Source organism: Pleurodeles waltl, chromosome 4_1 (genome assembly GCF_031143425.1).
Source record: "Pleurodeles waltl isolate 20211129_DDA chromosome 4_1, aPleWal1.hap1.20221129, whole genome shotgun sequence".
NCBI classification, from domain to species: Eukaryota; Metazoa; Chordata; class Amphibia; order Caudata; family Salamandridae; genus Pleurodeles; species Pleurodeles waltl.
Window position 1 is genome coordinate 605077032 of NC_090442.1, and position 19338 is coordinate 605096369.

At 45.5% G+C, this 19338-nt stretch overlaps 1 protein-coding gene across 3 annotated transcripts in view; it reads right to left on the reverse strand.

Annotated features, from left to right (window-relative positions):
• Window positions 1-19338, reverse strand: part of CHPT1 (choline phosphotransferase 1) — a 322168-nt gene that overhangs the window by 157472 nt on the left and 145358 nt on the right. For all 3 annotated transcript variants that reach the window (XM_069229015.1, XM_069229016.1, XM_069229017.1), the window contains exon 6: window positions 18005-18163. In XM_069229015.1, the coding sequence (XP_069085116.1) occupies window positions 18005-18163 (159 nt within the window). The remainder of the gene's footprint in view (window positions 1-18004; window positions 18164-19338) is intronic.

Below are 19338 nucleotides of genomic sequence, written 5' to 3' on the forward strand. Positions count from 1 at the left end.
AAGGGTGTGAAGGGCCCTCTCTGTCACAGAATGTGGCGGTGGGAAAAAAAAACACGGGAGCTCAATTGTTTGAGTGAGGTTAAAGGCGGATACCAGTTTTAAAAGGAATTTGGGTTAGTTCTAAGAATAATCCTGTCATTATGAGCCTGAAAGAAAGGCTCTTCAAGAGACAGAGCTTGCAATTAACTAACACATCTCAGAGATGTGACAGCCACAGGGAAGGAAACTGGTAAAGACAAAATTAAGGTTATAATCCTTCCATGGAAGCCTAAATGACAGGGATATTAAATAAAGAAGAGAGTCCCTGTTCTGCATGTATGTCACACTGGCAGCTAAGTGAACACGTATGGAAGTGTTGGCAAGGTCAGATTTCTGAAGATGTAGGAAGTAGCAGACTATCTCCTAAACTGCAGGTTGAACAAGGTCTATTCACTTAGAAGTGCAGTAGTGACCAAGGGCCAGATGTATTAAGAATCAATTTTGTGATTCTCAAATAGCGATTTTTAAGAAATCGCTTTCGCAGAGTCGCAAAATGGTATCATATTTGCGATTTGATAATAGTGATTTCTTAAAAATCGCAAATGCTATAACCGAATCACAAATAGCTATTCTGACCCCATTCACACCTGTGGGCCTGTAGGCCCATATTTGCGAATTTTTAGCATTTCCCAAATTAGGAATTCGCAATCTCGGAAATGAAAACCCGGAAAAAATTATTTTAGGACATGTAAGGCGCACACATGCCAAAGTGGCATGTGTGCGTTACATGTCAATTTAAAAAAAGCATTTTTAATGCATTTTAAAAATTTCCACATGGTTACCACCAAATTGTATTTGGTGGTAATTGCTATTCCTTAATGCCCAATTCACATTAAGGAAAAGCTTGATACATGTGCTTAAGAAATCGCAATTTGTGATTCTCAAAACGGGGTTGCAATTTTAAGGGGTCCTTAAAATTGCATAGCGAATGCCTTTCATACATACTGAAAGATATTTTTGCATTCGCAAACGGCCGTTCGCACCGTTTGCGAATGCAAAAAGCTTTGATACATCTGGCCCCAAATCTTTACCATTTAGTAGCATAGCAGGCCCATGTAGTGGTCATGCATGCTCCATTGAGAATAGACATGCACTGTTGTCGAGGTTAAGGTAGCAGAATGCAAGGACCTCAGGAGTCAAATTGCTAGATTAGGCTTTCTGGGGTTGGGGTGTCCGATTTCGCCTTGATTCTGAGTGAGAAGGTCCAGCCTGTTGGGGAGCTTCTCGTGAGGAACTAGTGACATCTACAGAAGAGGCAGAATCATGAGTGTATGGCCTATGTGGGAGCCACCAGTAGGAAAGTGAGGGATGTTTGGCGAAGCTTCCGAACCACATGTGGAAGGAGTGGGAGGGGAGGAAAAGTTCACACAAAGATCCCTGACCAATTCATCAATAGGGCATTGGCCTTGGAGTGTGAGAGTGGGAACCTGAAGGCAAAGGTTTGGCATTTTGGATGGTGGCAAAGAGGTCGATCTTTGGAAACATCCAGCGGCAGGAGTAGGAGAGAAGGACCTGCGGGTGATTCAGATTTGTTGCTGCACCATTCTGAGGAGGTCTACAAAATTGTTGAACACTCACCGAAAGGTACTCACCAGTAGGTGTTTCTGATGGCAGACTGCCCAATGTCAAATTCTTTGTGCCACTTTGGACAGATGTGGAGAGTTAGTTCCCCCTTGCTGTTGGTGATAATACATGACAGTCATGTTGGCTGTTTTTATCAACACCAGTTTGTGGTAAACCGAATGAAAAAAGACCTTGAGAGCTAGCTGGATGGCCAGAGGTTCGAGGTAACCAATGAGGCGGGCTCTTTGTTATGGTTACTACATGCCCTGAATGGTCCGCTTTGAAGGTGCACTCCCACCCACACAGAGTGAGATGATTGTGGTGATGGTCACCTGCAGAATTGGGTCCCTAAAGGGCCGGCCCAGATGAAGATTGTTGCTTTTCTACCACTGCAGAGAGGGATGGGGACTGGCCCAAATCACCACTACATCCTCCCAATGACCCTTCACTTGTGATCACTGTGTTAAGAGGCATTGCTGTAACAGACACATGTGAAGCCTAGTGTAGGGAACTATAGCTATGCATAAGGCCATCATACCCAGAAGGCGCATAACTGTTTTGACTGTCAATTGAAAATTTGGCAGAAAAAGAGGCAGCAACTGCTGAAAAAGCTTACACTCTTGCCTGACAGTGGTGAGCATGGCTTTCAGGAAGGGTTGAACTTGAACGGTATTTATGGTGAAGCTGAGATCCTGGAGGGGGAAGATAATGGTCTGGGTGGGAGTGAGGCACTGCTGTTCGATTTCAAAACCCTTTTGAGGTGGGCAGTTACCATGATGAGGCATTTTGTAAATACTCTGGGAGCAGTGATGGCCCGAATGGGAAAAATTTGAATTGACAATGCTGACAACTTACCATGAAGTGTAAGTAGTGGCAATAGCTGAGACAGACAAGTAAGAACAAAGCATGTGTCCTTCAGTTCTAGAGTCGTCATGAAGTCACCTTGCTGCAGCAGAAGGACAACAGCTTTTTAGAGTGACCACATGAAAGGGTTCTGAGAGGGTGCAGCTACTGAGGGGTCTTCATTTGAGTATTGGCCTTGGAGACCGATCTTTCTTGGGGGTGAGAAAGTATAGGGAGTACACCCCTTTGGCTTGACGCTGCAGTGGCACAGGTTCTATAGCTCCTTTGAAAACAAGTGCCTGAATGCCTGCTTGAAGGAGACGCAGGTGTTCTTTGGGAAGGGTGTGTTTGCGGGGAGGTATGTTTGTGGGGGTTTGAGTGTTCTCCAGACCTTAGCCATGTTGAACGATAGAGAGGACCCAATAGTCAAAGGTGATCTCTTTCCAACTTGAAAAAAAACCCTGCAATCTTTTCCCAACAGATATAGTGTGGCAAAAGTGTCCTTTTTTGGAGGAAGCAGTTTCCTTAACCGCGTTTCATTTGACTCTACTTCTACAAACATTCAGTCTTCCCCATGAATACTCACGTGTTTTACTGCTGCTGGTAGTGCTGCTCCTCTGTTTCGTACAAAGCAGGTAAGTGATTTTGCTACCTCCCCTAAACTGCGACCTGCGAAACAACCCCCAGGGATAAGGTGGTAGAAGGGGTCCATTGCCTTAGCTGTGTAGGTCTCTTTTTAGTTTTTCAAACATCTTATCTAACTAAAGTCCGAACAGGTGTTTTCAGTCAAGTGGCAGGTTGAGCAGATGCTGCTGGATTTTGTGCATAAAGACAGACACAAAGCCAGGCATGACGGCTGACCAGGATGCTGGTGTTAACACCCATGGCTGTGGTGGTGTTTGAGATGGTTTTGCCTTCAGCAACCAGATCTTGTCCATATTAATATTGGTCGGGGAGGTGTTGGATGGGCTCATCCCAATGTTCCGTCGTGCTGGGAGAGTAGGCCGACAAAATTCGTAATCCACCAGTGTGTGGCCAATTGTACTGTCATCTGTTTGCCCGCTGCTGCGATCCTCATACTTTCCTTATCAGTAGGTGATGCTTCCCTTGTTCCCTGGGCTTTGGCACGATTCTGTGAGTCTGGCGGAACATGGCCACGCATGCAAAAGGGAGGGATGGGGCGGGATGGGGAGGGTTGCATTGGGTTAACTTTTATACTTTTTATCAACGTCTGATGCGATGACCCTAGCCTTGACTGGCTCTTTAGAAGGTTTTGGGCACTGATTTGAGCATCCTTTTGTGCATGGGGGGGAACTGCAGGATGCTCTGAGTTTTTTAAAGGTTTTCCAACAAGAAGTCATTGTCCTCCTGGACTGCACGAATATCTAGTTTATGAAAAGTAGCAGCCCTCTTTATAACCTCATAATAAGAGGTGGTGTCATCAGGAGAGGAAGGAGTTGCTGGGTACAGATCAAGGACTCTAGTGCCGTGAGATCAACATCATAGTTGTCCCATAGTGGTTCCAGTGCATACTCTTGACTGCCCTCCCCACAGGATGAGTGCTGTTATCTCCGGTGAAGCTGGGGGAGGTGGAACATACAGTGGAAGCAGTGAGGGGGATGGAGGAACAGGAGGAGGAGAAGCAGGACGAATGGGACTGCTGGCCCTGACCTTATGTCTTTTGTGCCTTGGAGAAGTCCTGGGTTCCTTGGCAATTGGCTCCTTGAAGGACAAGTTATTTTTCTTGGGGAATGTATCTTGAGGTTTTTGTGGGAGTTTAGTGAAGATTTCCCTAGTTTGTGGGTTAATAAAAAGGAGTTTCAGCCAAGCATCCAACTCCTCTTCTAGTCGCTGGAGAATGGACTGCTCAGAGTTATCGGTGCCAGCTGTCTAAGGTGATGTTGGTTCTAATTGGGATTTTGGCACCACAAAGGTCTTCAACATCGAGGCTTTCAGTGTCAATGGTGCCAATGGTGGCTTACGTTCTGAAGTGGGCTTCAGCAGCAGTTTTTTTGTGATCTTTGATGCCGAAGTGGAGGAGTCAGTTGATTCAGATGAAGGCTGTGGCTTCTGTAGAGCCTATGACCCTGGAGAAGGGCAGCGTTGAAGGTTTGTGTCAGTACGGATTATGGCCCTGAGGCAGTGGCAGACCTGCAGGCTGCTTTTGAGTCTCTGGGCTAGACCCACAACCCATAGTGGGGTGTGGTTCTGCCTACACATTGGGCCATTGGTTGGGACCTGGTTGTGACCATACTCATGGTCGACGTCCTGGTGACTCACACAGCCTATGGATCTTCTTGTGGCTCCCCATCTGATTCAGAGGATGAGCACATCTCCAAGCTTTACTGCAGCAACTGGGCACTGGAAGGGCTGGTTCATTCACCATCTTGCTTTCCAAAGATGTCAGGGGTGGCATCATTGTCCTGCGTCTGCATCCTTTGGTGGGCCCACCTCTGTTCACATCAGTATTACAGCGTCTTGTTTGACCTAAAGGTGAGGCAGGCCTGGCATGTGGTCTCATCATGCTCGGTCGAGAGGCAGATATGATGGTGATCAGTTCAGGGGTACTTGGAGTAACACTGGGGCCAGTATTGGAAGGAAGTTCTTTCCATTACTGGTCTGGCATTCTCGATGCATAGGTTCTGGAGACAAAGGGCGGGAGGCCCTAAAGGGGGCCAAGGCCCTGCCAGAGGACATCAAACAGGGCACTTGATTGGAGGATCCTAAACTAAGGATGAAGTGTGTGTATGGATCCGCGAAGATTTTTACAGGACAACGGGAAGAGAAGATGAGGCCCGAAGGAGGCGCTATCAAGCACCCATCCTGGAATCAGATTGGTACAAGTACAAACCAGATGACAGAAAAAAAATTCCAAAAATTACGTTGATGCCCATATGCATTTCCAGCTAAGGGAGGAGTCACTATTCCTCGTGACTCAAAAGAGTTCTTCGAAGAAAAACAAGTTGCAAACATCTGACCAACACTAGATGGAAGAAGATATGTACTGATTTATTCTGAACTGTGTACAATTCATTTACAAATATTTAAACGTTGATCCCCAGCAGGACTGCCAAATAGTTCACTTTAAAAACTTCTCTCGCTTTGCAGTTAGAGAAAGAAAAACAAAGGCAAATCCATGGGTTAAAAGAATAAGCAGCAATTTGTCAGAAGATATAGCCTGAAAGTTGACCTCTGCCTTTGAACTCGCAGCAAATGTGACAAAATAAATACAGCCTATAAAGGGGTGTTTATAATTGCTCTTTCACAACCCACCAGTATTGGTCTAGCAATTCACATTTTGGAAAACGCTGCTATACCAGGTTAGGCAAGCAAGACAGTCAATCCACTCTGACTTGAAGCTCAAGAGAGCTAATTTGTAGCTAGAATTGTTGTAAATACTTCAAAGGCTGTTATGTGAACTATATGGTCGATAGCGTATGTAGTGCTGACTTTCCACAGTCATCCTAAGTTTCTATGTGTTCTTGATGGGTGTACAGACTCAATTTACTGTCCAGACCCGGTCATAATACAATATATGCCTGGGTCAACATATTACATTTCTAGGAACAATCCATTTGGAGGCTTAGCCCACCTTCAATTTTTCAGAAGGCAAGACAAAATCAAATAGCCAATTGCTGGAGAAATGGCTTTACTTCCTCCAGAAGCTGCTGGAAGACTAACTTAGGAATAAGTGTTGCATGGCGGTTAGAGGCCCCACCAGCCCCGGAAGAATGGATCGTAGCCATGACCCGCACGGCCACGCATGAGAGAATCATCTATAACCTACAAGACCGAGCCCAAGTATTTACACAGGTGTGGGCCCCCTTTCTCACAGTGGGAAGATAGCAAACCACCTGGAATCGACAGCACAACACCACCACCCCCTCCCCCACCTCCTTCCCCTCTCCCCTCCCTATTCCCCTCTTCCTCCTCTGTCTTTTACTCACTTACTCTGTCTCTTTCTCTTCTTTACAACTCTTTTCCCTCCCTTTCTTTTCTTCCCTACTCTGATCCTTTCTTTTCTCTTTCCTCTTTCTTAACCTTGCTAGAGTATTGATCCTTACCAGCATCTTCAGATGACCTTTTGCGTAGGTCCCTCAACATGTGCCATGAGAAGAATACATGGCACCAGCCTAAACTAGCAAAGCGGCGACAGGAGACCCACGACCAATTATTTACACCGCGCAGCCACCCTGACAATCCATAACCCTAGAGCATACAAATACATAAGCGTTACGCCCCTCAAGGTTAAGAGGTTGGGGGGTTGAGCGCCTTGCAACACCGGCGCGCTCTGACCTGTTCCCGTTATCGGCACAGCGATAGACTTACTTTGTGCCCTTGAGAAACCAGGCGCTTTCGCCCTCAAGTCCCTGCTGTACGAATAGCTCGCCTATTTGCCTCCTTTCCTTACCCTTTTTTTTCTTTCTCTTTTGCCCACATCCTGAGTGACTGTCGACACGATACCTTGTTTGCTCGCTTATTTGTTTACTCTCTATTTCTCACCCCTATCTATATTTCTTTGAATCCCCTTTTCCCACTGCACGTCCGATTTGAACAGTATATCATGTTCTCGTAGCACAAATGTCATTATCCTATGATTTCGTCCGCTTCTTCTTACTCTTTGATATACAATTGTTTATAAATGCCGGGACCTTGATCCCATTTGGTTTTGTAGTGTACTGCAGTGTTTATAATACAATAACAAAAGTATATAAAAAATATAAAAAAAAGAAGAAGTGTTGCAAATGGGATGTCTACTGAAGTTGTTCAATACAGTTGTTATGACCACCAGTAGTCCACCATGCGCCCACTGACTAAAGTGGTGCAAAAGTCTTCCCTCAGTGGAGTGGTCCGATTCTTTATCCAACCATGGGAAGGCCCAAGAGGTACTCAGAGAATATGTGCTTAGAATGAGTTGAGGCCTATGAGGATGTCTGATTTTCCATCAGAAGCACTTTCTTGGCTTGTGATTTTGTGAGGAAAAGGGTGATGAGATGAAGTTCAAAGGTTAGGGATGAAAAGTTTCTCCAGCCTTGCAAGACTGAAAAAACCCTTGGTCGACTAGAAGTGTCATTCAGTCAGTATGGCAACACCTGAATGGAACCCAGTAATTTAACTGCGACCATGTACATTTTGTATTGCTATATCACTAAATTGATTACTTTTTCCTGTTTTTCCTGCGTTACATTTGAAGAATACACTGAGCTTGCCTTCGCATGCAGAGAATACTATTTATGGGTCATTCAGTGTGGCCCTGGACATCGGCATCCACTGCTCAACTGTCTTCCTATGATGGTTGGGCATACATCTATGCACTTCCTTGGATCCTAGAAATGAAAGTAAGCTTCTCGGGGAGTAATTTCCTCAATGCTCCCAGTTTGCACTATAGGATGTTGCTCTAGTGTTAAAATGATCATGTTTTTCCCTTCTAGGTAACACCCTTTTCAAGCTACATATGTTGATTATTTAGAAACAAGTGACAGATATAGAATGCACTTTTGTTAATGTCACTGTTCTTTGAAACATAATTAAGTTAGCTTGAATATATCAAGAGTATTTAATCTGAATTGCCTCTCTGTTCTAAATAATTGTTACTGAGCTGTGAACAAAGTTTCATGAAAACTGATAATTTAATTTCTCATTTATTATTATTCTTCAAAGGGCACCGTTTTACAGAATGAAAATAAGTAAGAGGCTATCAGGCATTTTTCTACCCATTGTTTATTTTTAAAGATTCAGTAAGACCAGGTTATAAGTATATTGTAAGTCACCAAGGAGTTCCATGACCATATAGAGGAACAAGGCCAAAAGTGGAGTTTCTTTTTAAGGTTAGGGAATCCAAGGAGATGTGCAATATCCTCATCTTGTACGCAGGGGGTACTTTATCCCTTATAATACAGGATCACAAATCACCTTTCCCACAAACCACTTAAATTCTTGGTGCATTCACTTTTTCATATTAAAAAGAAAGCATGTTTGCAAACGAAAAATAAAAATGTAATCTCAAGTGCAAAATAAAACTCATGAAAAGAGTGGTGAGATATTTGTTGGAAGAAGGTATTAGAATTAGTTTAATACAAGTCACGATTTTCTTTTTAAAGGCAATAGTTCAGGATGTGTAGAAACATGCTGAAAGAGTCTACCTTTTACATAATTGCCTATGGTGTGCAAAAAATAAACATGTTGCCATAAATATCTCCTTTATGGTTGTCACTGCATAGCTTGAAAGCCAAGCAGAAGAAAGAAAATACATGTTTTTTTTTAGTATATTCTATAAACAGCTGCTTTATTTATGCTCCGTGACCTGACTTGCCTTGCCTTTCCCCTTAGCTGGTGGCTCTGGCAGAAGGCACTGTAAAGTCCGAACTCAAGTGTAAAACGGTAATACAGTTCTGGTGTCATTTCTTTATAATCGCAAGAACACTGAGCGGAAACAGGCCATGCAGAATCTTATTACCGACTTCCGAGGAAGGGTAACAGGCGGCGCACTTAGCCTGCTGGGCTTACCAGCCTGCCTCCCAACACAGAAACACGGACGAGAACAGCATAAAATGTTATTATATTGAGCAGTAGCCTAATGGTTCAATGCAGGTACGCGGGTATGAACCATCTTTGAAACTTACATTAGGCTATTCGCTTAGTCTGAAGTTAGCTTAGTAAGCAAAATATATGAGGGTGGAGTTGATATAAAGTTATGAATTCAATATGTTACAATATTTTCTGCTGTTCACACTTCTCGTAAACGGGGCAGCTTTTGTTTATTTTTAGCATATTTACTACTCAGATTGTGTGCTCTAGGATAGGATTTTACTTTTAAAGACATCTTGAAAATATATCCCTTGTTTCCTAGTGTTCGTGAGTGAGCCATTCTATTATGAAAGAGGGTTTAACTTCCACTAATCATCCTGTGATATTTTATAAAATTCATCAATACCTAAAATGCATGTCACTCAAGTACTGATCAGTGGGTTGCAGGTGGCTGCAGTCCGGCTGGCTTCCTGTCTCTTGATGACACATTGACAAAATCCTTAGTGCCAAGGTTTCTAGAAAGCCTATTTGCAGACCATGCTCTGTAAAATCCAGAAAGCGCATCACAAGGATCTCCACCCAATGGTAGACACAAAATAGCATGGCTGAAAATGTAAATTACAAAAAAGGTCAGAACACTAGAAAGAAGATGGAGGAAGAACAATTATCTGATGGGCTGTACTACAAAAACATGTAATCAATATTATCCAAGGAGAAGGGTGCACCAAGATAGTTTATGTGTGCCAGTAGATTTTATTTTTTAAGAGGCGCAGGGAGCAATTTGCAGGCTGATTTCAGATTTAAAATTAACAGGGCATGGCCAAGATGGTGGGCAGGACATCTCCATCCTCGCCACATCTAATGTTTCGCATTAGCGTCCTAACCACTCCACCGCTCAGCCTCAGGCAAGTGGGAACATGAAGGGATCGGCTAGGGGCATAAACACAGCGAGCCAGTCCCCTGCAGCAGCAATCTGGAGACAAGTTTGTGAACCCTCGTACCCTGGCCCTACACCGCACAACTCAAGATGACGCGTGTCGCTTGGATGCTTGAAATCTCACCTGGCTGGACTGCACACCCGAACCTGCATCGAAGGTGGCATAGCCCTCTTGGCGCCTCCCAGTGGATTCCTGACCAGCCTGACTCCAAAGCGGACACCGGAGTGCATCTTCGCCTGCGGGCCCCCCATACACCTGCTGCGGCCTTGTAGAAGCTGGTTCTGCCACGTGGCTTCTCTACATCACAAGGCAATATCGGGGGTGACAGCCAGGTTGCCAAATCACCGATACTAGGTGAGTCGACCTGAGGGCCCAGTCCCTGCAAGCCTCATACACCCTACATCACGGCAGAGCCTGGGGCTGGTGGTGGCAGGGGTGGGCCCGGTCATTCCACTGGGGCTCGGCTTTAAGGACTTTCCTTGTGGGGCCCTCTCCTCTGCGGCGTTCCATTGCCACGGTCTGAGTGGAGCGCAGTTTGCTGTGAGCTGGCTGGAAACTGATTGGAGCCTTGAGGGGTCTGAATCTGGACAGAACCGCCATCAGAGACCAAATTAAGGTACAATGGGGTACCCCACCAACCAGAAGCATTTTGAGGGCCCTCATGTCGTAGACTTAGTGTGGCTCACGTTCACGCACAGCAAAACCCCCAGCCATGCACCATTCAGTTCTTGATCACTACTGCTGTCCCTTAGAGAGCTTTAGTGTTCTGTGCGCACACCTGAGGCCTCAGCAAACAGAACAAACACAGATGGGCCCCCCTTCACAATTGATCTTTGGGACTCCCTCCGCCTCGCCAGAAGCAGCCTCCTAGGAGTACGGGACTGCGTGCTGATTGTCTATGATAAATGGAATAATCTGCCTGGTTACACCTTGCTTACAAGCTTCATCACACTTGGCCCCTAATAACGTGGGCCTAAAGGAGGAGACATGGAGCCTTGATCGCAGATGGACTTTGCCTTTGCCCCGTGACTACTCTACAAGCCGGACTACCCTGGACAGGATTGACACCTTACCCTTGACTGTCTCGGAGCTCCTAGTTGAGTGCAAACCACTTCATGTGTACTGGATTCAAACATGTCAGCACCTAGGAGCAAGAAAGACTGATCACTCAAGGATATGATAACCAAGACTTCTGGAGGTCCTTTGGGTGCCAAGCCTCCTGTGGCAGGCTCTGACCACACGTAGGACCCCAATGACATAGAACACCATCACGCGGTCCTTTGTGGAGGTGCTTTTTGCCTCTCTTCGAGAGGACCTACAGACAGCCGTGGCATGGACAGCGTCGCCGAAAGAGTGGCGGCCTTAGAAGATAAGGATGGCAAATGCAGTGAAGAGACTGAATGGCTCTATCAAGAGATTATCTGGCTACAAGAGCAGCAAACTTTGAGGACCTAGAGAACTGCTCAAGATGGAATAACATCCACATCCGTGGGGTCCCCACAGCCGCCGAGGGTTCAGACTTGCGAGAGTATGTGTACATTCTCTTTTTCTGGAAGACCACGCCAAGATGGAGCTAAAGCAGGACCGGCTACAGCAAGTCGGTCTTCCGAAACCTTCCATTTGCCCCCCCCCCCCCCCCCCTGCAGACATACTAGTCTATGTACATGACCTTCAGATTAAAATTAAAAAAATATACATCTAAACTCGATCTCATACAAAGCTACAGATCACCATCCGTTCCCATTCCAGAGCCACACACTTATGCTTTACCAACACCTGGCAGCCAGTACGCTGCCAAAGAGAAGGGACTGCCCACCTGAAGAAAGAGGGGGTCTCATGTTTGTGTGACCATACCCTTTTGGATCATCTTCAGACTCTACGGTACACTCTTTCAAATCAGGTCGCTCATCAAGGCATGCTGAGTGTTGGGCATTGACAAGCCCACTTCTGGATCTTGTCCAGGGAGTCCGCAAAACTGATCCTGGAATAAAAGGATGCATAGACAGAGGTCCCGCAGGCCCAAGGACATTGTACTACCGCACCCGGCAACCATGGCCTCGGAAAGACAAGCAGTCACAGATACGATCTCTAGAAACTCTGACAAGCCTGGGGCCTCATGATGCCGGGGGTTATTTTCTGTTACGGAAAGTATGTGGTTGGGGCTTCATAAGGGTGGGGATGGGAGACGGTGAACTTTGATACTTCATTCTGTTACACTGCGTCTCCCTGTAGAGGCCGTTTGCCCTCGGTGGGGCTCCTTCCCACTTTTGACTTTGCCCGCCTATCCCACACTCCTTCTCAGTTACCCATGTTCTATGGACAGATGCCTGAAGTTTCATTTGTTCTTTGTTATTGAATTTTGCTCTGTTTAGGGTATTCTGGCTCCACTACACAACAAGCTCCCTTTTTAGATACTGGCCTACCACTACGTGGGTTGGTCGGTTGGGGACCACTTCCACACTATACGTCCTTCCAGTGGCTAGCAGCATCTCACCGACATCCATTCCTTTCACACACTGCCACGGATTTTAAGATTATCAACTTAAATGTTCAATCCCACTAAGAGGTTAGCAGCCCTCTCACTTCTGGAGAATTCTGGGGGAGACATCTGTTTATTATTACAAGAGACAAATATACTCCCTAGCGACAGAGAATGCACTCCCGTTGGTTCCTGCATCAGCTCTGGTCCTCCTGTTCGGTAAAGAAAGGGGAAGTGGCCATCCTCTTCTGACATAAATTAGAAGCCAAAATTAAGGGTCACTGCCTATCAATTCACCTCAGGGTGGGTTACTTCTCTTCTACATTGGTGAATGTATATGCTCCTAATAAGCACCAAGAGGCTTTTGCTACAAGTTCCCTCTTTAGGAAACCCTTAAACTAGTAGTCCGCAGACAACTAACTGCAATCTCGGTGGCCGAGAATCACCACCGCCATGATCAACGAGGCACTCTTGTGCGGAAGGAAGCGGAGTTCGAAACCATACACAAATGCCCGGTAGCCCATAGGGTGTGGAGGGACCTTGAGCACACTCACCTTCTTCTGGTACGTCTCAAATAAATTCTATTTGAGCAGCAACCAGTGTGGCCAAGTACTGGCGCACAGGCCTTGCAACAAGATATATTCAGGGTCGGTGAAAACAATTCATACTGGCCTGGACACCGAAGTAAACTCTGCAGATGGAACTTCATTAGCTTTTCGAGATATCTATGGTCGCCTCTATGCCAACACGGGCATCCCTGGTAGCGTACCATCAGGTTATCTTCAAGATATCCCTATCACTACTCTTCCCGCTTGTGAAGCTCTGATGCCTTGAGGGACACCCCACTTATCTCCGGGATTCCGTTTGAAGGGGAGAAACATCTGATAAGCCTCTATGCGAATGATGTCATCTTTTCCGTAGCAGATCTAGCAAACTTGCTCCCAGCCTTGATAGACGAACTCTGCACTTTTGGTAAGGTCTCAGGCTTTAACGTCACATGCAAAAGTCACTGATCTTGAACCACACTGTTAGCCCAGTGCTTGAGGCGACCCTCCGCACGCTCTTCCCCTTCACATAATCAGCAGATACTATTCCGCACATGGGCATTGAATTAACCCACTCTGCCTCCAAAATGGCGTCTGTTAATTACTCAGCCCTGGTTCTACAGACCCGGAAAGACACTTGGAGAAATGGTCCCGCCTTCGCTTATTGTGGATGGGAAGGTTCGCTGTAGGCAAGATAGCAGTTCTTCTTCGCATACTATATTTCTTTCAGACCTTGCCCCTGGTACAACCCCCAACTGTGATCCGCTCCCTACAGCTGGCAGTCAACAAGTTCATTTGGAATGGGAAAAAAACACAGAGACATCTATTATCCCGTTCGAAAGGGGAAAGTGGGCTGGCAGTCCCTTGCCTGCTCTGGTATTATCACGCAGCCCAACTCCGCTATATTATGGAATGGAACCGCTCACTCTCAGAAAAGCATTGGACAATTATGGATCACGTTGTCACGCGTTCCCACATATGGAAGGAGGTTTGGCTTCTTTGCAAGGCATATGGCATGGGGCCTTTACTCCTCCCCTGTGACCTGCTCTACACTGCAAGTGTGGGACTCTCTTGTGGTCAAAGCAGGACTTATGACACTCCCTTCTGCCATGACCCCAATCCTGGCCAACCCAGATTTTCTGCCCGGATTGCAGCCTGAACAGCTCTGAAAATGGATGGACGGGGGTGCCAGAGAGTGGGTTCTCTTTTCGATCACTTGGGGATAATCCCCTTTGATCTGCTCAAAGATATCTACTCCCTACAGGACGCTGATCGGATGCAATACCTTCAACTGCGGCATTGGGTGACTGGACCTGAGATGAGACAGAACATGGGACAACATATGACCCCATTTGAGAAACAGGTGCTTCTCAAAAGTGAAGATAGACGCCTTATCTCAGAATTGAACTCTCTCATGAATCCGAAACGCCCCACGCACAAATCTAAAGGGAAACTTCATTGAGAAGTCGATTTGAGCAGCACCCTCTCCACTAAAGAATGGGCGGACATCTTCTACAGGGTACACCACCCGGCACACAACATATCTAGCACTGAAATAGCATATAAAATAGATTCTTATTGGTACCTGACCCCGGCAAACATGCAGCGGTGTAAATCTGGTGGCTCCCCAGAGAGTTGGCAGGGATGTGGTGGTACCGGGACTCTGCTACACCTCTTATGGCACTGCTCCAAGATTAACCAGTACCGGGACAGTGTCCTGCACGACACAGACATGGCGTTCAACACCTCAATCCTGAGATTCCCAGCTTACACTATTTTAGGTCTGCCCAATCCCCAGACATATCCTCTTCGCTCACATAACAGCAGACAAATGGCCATAGCTCTAGGGGCGGCACATCAGGAAGTCGTAATGTTATGGGGCACAGATAAAACTCTCGACCACATAGCATGGTTATGCACATTGTGGAACATTTTGGGAATGGAAAAACTGTCCCTTGCAATGGAGTCCAGCCACACTGGATATGTGGAGTTGTGGGCTCCCTTCATCCACTTGCTCTCAGTCGAGTTCTGAGAGCTGATGTGCCAGGCGAACTTGAGGGTTCTTTGCTTGATTCCAGATACGCCTTCGCTAGCTCCTTAGGGAGCCCCCTGCCTTTACCCCTACTCACATGTAAATATTAACTGCCCTATGGCTGCAGAAAGACCCTTTTGCTATAACTAGATTAGAGCCTTGAAGTAGGTGGGAGGGTTAATGGGGGTTTTGATTTGTATGGTTTGTTTTTCTCTAAATGCCTGTCAGGTGCTGCCGGCCTCTAGGTTGTAGGCAGAAACTGTGTACACAACATTTCCCCTTCTTTGCTAGCCCCCGGGTTGCAGGCAATTATGCTGTGTACCTCAAATCAGGTTGTTAAACCAATAAAAAGAATTGCTCATAAAATTCATAGGTTTGTGTTCCTATGAGTAGCGAGACAATTCAAATGAGTTGCTGTTTAGGAGCGTATTTTTCCTATTTTCTGTATTTCTTCCAACTCCCTTTTGTGAAGACTTGCATCTCTCTGCAAGAGTACATTGGTCTGAAAATTACTTTTATTGCGAGATAAATATAAGGAAACAATAAAATACATTTGAAATATATTTTGTGTATAAAAGTGCTGCACTGTCAACCTTATAAACTACTAAGGTTAAATATAATTAAATCATATTTTAAAATAAAATAAGTAACACTGTAAATCAGCCAGAGTACTAAGGCAACTATCAAAAGCGTCATCGGGTACACATGACCTGGAATTTTTTTTATATATAATATCAACAAAAGGAAATGAATGATTTGGAGCACACTATTTCAGGAACTTCTCGTAGCTGTGTTAAGAACCATTCCCATGTACAAATTCAGTTTTTATCAAAGGAAGGTGATTTATTTAAAATGTGGCTTTTCCAGCAACATAACTTCCGGCAGAGGCACATTCTGTGAGCCAGGTGAACATTCTAGTTCGTCTTAAAACACTATAATTTACACCGGTGCCTTACTTACAATTCCCATTATAACTTCCATCCAAAGGCCCTTAACTTTTAGGTCATGGGTGGTCGCAAGATCTGCACTGGTGGCCGTCTGACATCCAGCGCGTGGTCATCGCTTGCCACGCTTATAGTGATGGTTCTGTTTCCGGTCCGTGGCCCGGTAAATGTGGGATGGAAAGTGAGTGCTGTAAATAAGCAGGCCAGCGGCTGACGGTGCGGAGGATGGGGCGGTTGGCAGGGGCTGGGGAATAAGTGGGCGATGGAGACAGCTGGAGGAATTACTGGATCTGTGCTGAACGCGCCGCCCTGGCTGATGCCTCGTCTTGCTTTGCGACAAACCCATGGAAGCGCAGCCACTCCGCAGAGTTCCAGTTCTACAGTAACGCCATGGAACAACCAGCGGGAGCAAACCAGACATAAATCAGAACCGTCCCCTGTAACATGAACAAAAAATGTCCTAATAAATAGCCCTAATGGAGATGGATGCGACATTCTGATGCGACCACCCTTAGGAACACAGGAAAACTGCATTTTACTGGAGGGTATCTGCCCCTCTTGTGCCGTCTCACTGGTAAAAGAGAAGTTTCTTTTTAGGAACGAAACTTTGAAGATAACAAGGTGTCTGCCTCAAGAAAAGCATCAAACCCACAACGTAATGTTTCGGATGAGTAAGTGGGATGAAGTGGTAAATGTTCTCTTGGCAGCAGACCGAAACCACGTTGGGACCGTGATATTTGTCCTAAATCAGGGAATGTGCATGTGTGCTGGTTGCCTGCTGCACTGACACAACAATTAGATGCTGGTCATGATTAAGGGCTTTTTAGGCCCGGCTGAAAGACAGTTCTATCTGTCTCACCAGCTTCGTGTAATACAAAATTATAATTAAAAATACATATACGTGCATACATAGACCGACATCCTTGTCCACTGGTGTGTACATGTTGCTTCACCCAACACGCCAATTAGAATGGGGCAGTGGGTAATCTCACCTAGCTATTTGCCCTCCTGCACACGTTGCGTGCTTACATTTGTTCATATGTGCCTAAAAAGAAGTACACTTCTGTACTAGGGTTAGTGGCCAGTACTTTGTCATTTTTTATTTTTGTTTGTCATACTTTTTTATTTTTTTTTAAGTCGGCCTTTTGCTTCTACACTGTTTTCAGGTTACAGCAATTCAAAGTGAATAGTGCCAATTCTTTGGACCAATACGGATTACATTTTCCTGTAATGTGTTGTAAAATCAAAAACAGTTTCCCTACCTTTTATACGGACACACTGCCCAATTAAAAATGTGTGGTGGTTTTTTGTAATAAAAAAACATTTTTTTGCAAGCATATGGGCACCACGTTTAGGCACTGGCACATTTTCTATTTAATTTCTTCTTTTTGTAGCATACGGTTGCAGCAAAAAATATGCATAGCACCAGTTTGCTAAGGCCAGACCTATTGACTTTGCCAATGCAAGTCACTATTAGCTGAGAAATCAGACTTTTAGATTCTTACTATGGAGTTTGAGGGGCAGGAGCAAGATACAATTCTGACATTTTAAACATTCGGGAGCAATCACAATCAAGTAATATCTCCATGCATTTACAGTGAAAACGAATATTTAAGCGGCTAAATGAAGACACTATTAAGGTGGGTTAAGAAGAAAAGAGCCGGGCTCATAGTATCTTCCATAACGCATCCGCTGGACAAACGAAGGCAGTTTTAATGACAATGGTCCAGGAAGGACCTGGCAGGCAGAAGATACATAGTTCATAAAGATGAGCTTTCTTTACAGCTAGAAGGGAATCGCTTGCAATGAGATGAAGCAAGAAAAGCTTGAGCAAATCTTGCTCATTAAAATTTCACACACACTGCAGTGGCCCTACACATGTAAAAATAATTTAAAACTGTTTAAATATTTTTAAGTACCCTATCCGTACAAAACACAACAATATACTTTATTAGGCGAATGGAAGTCATTTGAGAATAAACATCAGCATTACATTCTACAGTTGCATGCCATTGTCAGCAAGATTAATTAATATGCGAGAAGACATATAAATCAATGCTTTTAAACAAATAGTGACATTCTTCCTTCCTTACCACGAGTTTATTTGCGATTTTAGCGAACACAAATCCGAAAGTCAAGGAATAAAGACATGGATGCCTCTCAAACAGTTCAGTTGTTGATTTTTTGTAGATCATTACTGCCAAAGCAATAACTAATCCAATATGTAAACCGGGTGAAAGTACACTGGTGCCCTAGAACATAAACACAAACAATTTAGGTTTGCATCCTTAGACATAACTTGATTTTTCTATCCCACAAATTAATAAGGGTTCAACATAAAATCAAATGCTTCATCCATCAGAAGCTGCCTTTCGACTGGCTCCTAGCTCCTAGACCGAGGATAGTTAGCCCACATGGTGACATTAGCATGGAACATGACGGGGAGATGTCTGATAAACCCCTCACCCCCTTCCATTTGATCTCTTGGTTCCACTCACATCCTCGCCTTAATCATGCCACATCCTCGCCTTAATCATGCCACATCCTCACCTTAATCATGCTTGGATTAGGTCCCACATGGACCGTGCGCTTTGTGAAGGTGAAAGACTTTTCCTGAACCCCACTCCAGGCACGGCTCTTCTGTTAGGGCAGAGGAGTGTCAACCCCCTGCCCTTTTCCCCCCAGCATCAGCAGCTGCAAAACTTTTCCTACAAAATGATAATAGACGGTCGTGACGGGGTCGGGCGGCCAAACACACATGCGCAGTAGGCTCTCTCCAGCCCGTCACTGTGTTGCCGGGCTGGCGAGAGCTTGCACAGGCTCCCAGTCTGCCTGGGAGAGCCCTGGCTGGGGGCTCCCAGCCAGTTCTGATGCTGCTCTGAGCAGCGTCAAGATTGGCCACAGGGCAGGGTGGGAGCCTGTGCCTGCATCGAGGACAGAGGGGCAGAGCAGCGTGGCATCTGATACGTTTTTTTTTTTTTTTTAATTTCTCCCCTCTGTGCCCCTGCCCCGCCTTTTTCCCCCTCGCACAAGCCGCCTCTGTACCACTCTCACTCAATGATCAGATAGGACTGCTTGCCTCTGAAGGTTAGGGAATCAAGTGCTGACCGCCACGTTTGCTCAGTCTGTTTGTGTCCCTGCCCTTCTTTCCCACTCAACCTGCTGACAAATAAGAGTATGCCCCTCCCCCTCCCAACACTCCCAGTTCTGCTCACAGGGAAGGGGTGAGGGAATAGATCACAGAGAATCAGCTAAAACTAAGAAAAACTGATAGAACTATTGAGCGCAACAGAAAATCTGGAGAAAAAAAACATTGTCGGGGGCGGAATCTGTAATCAGCAGGGAAACTATATTAAGAATGGTGAACAGCATGAAGGGTTAAGCATTTTGAGGGTTTAACCTAGCAGCTGACACTGGTTGAAGAGAC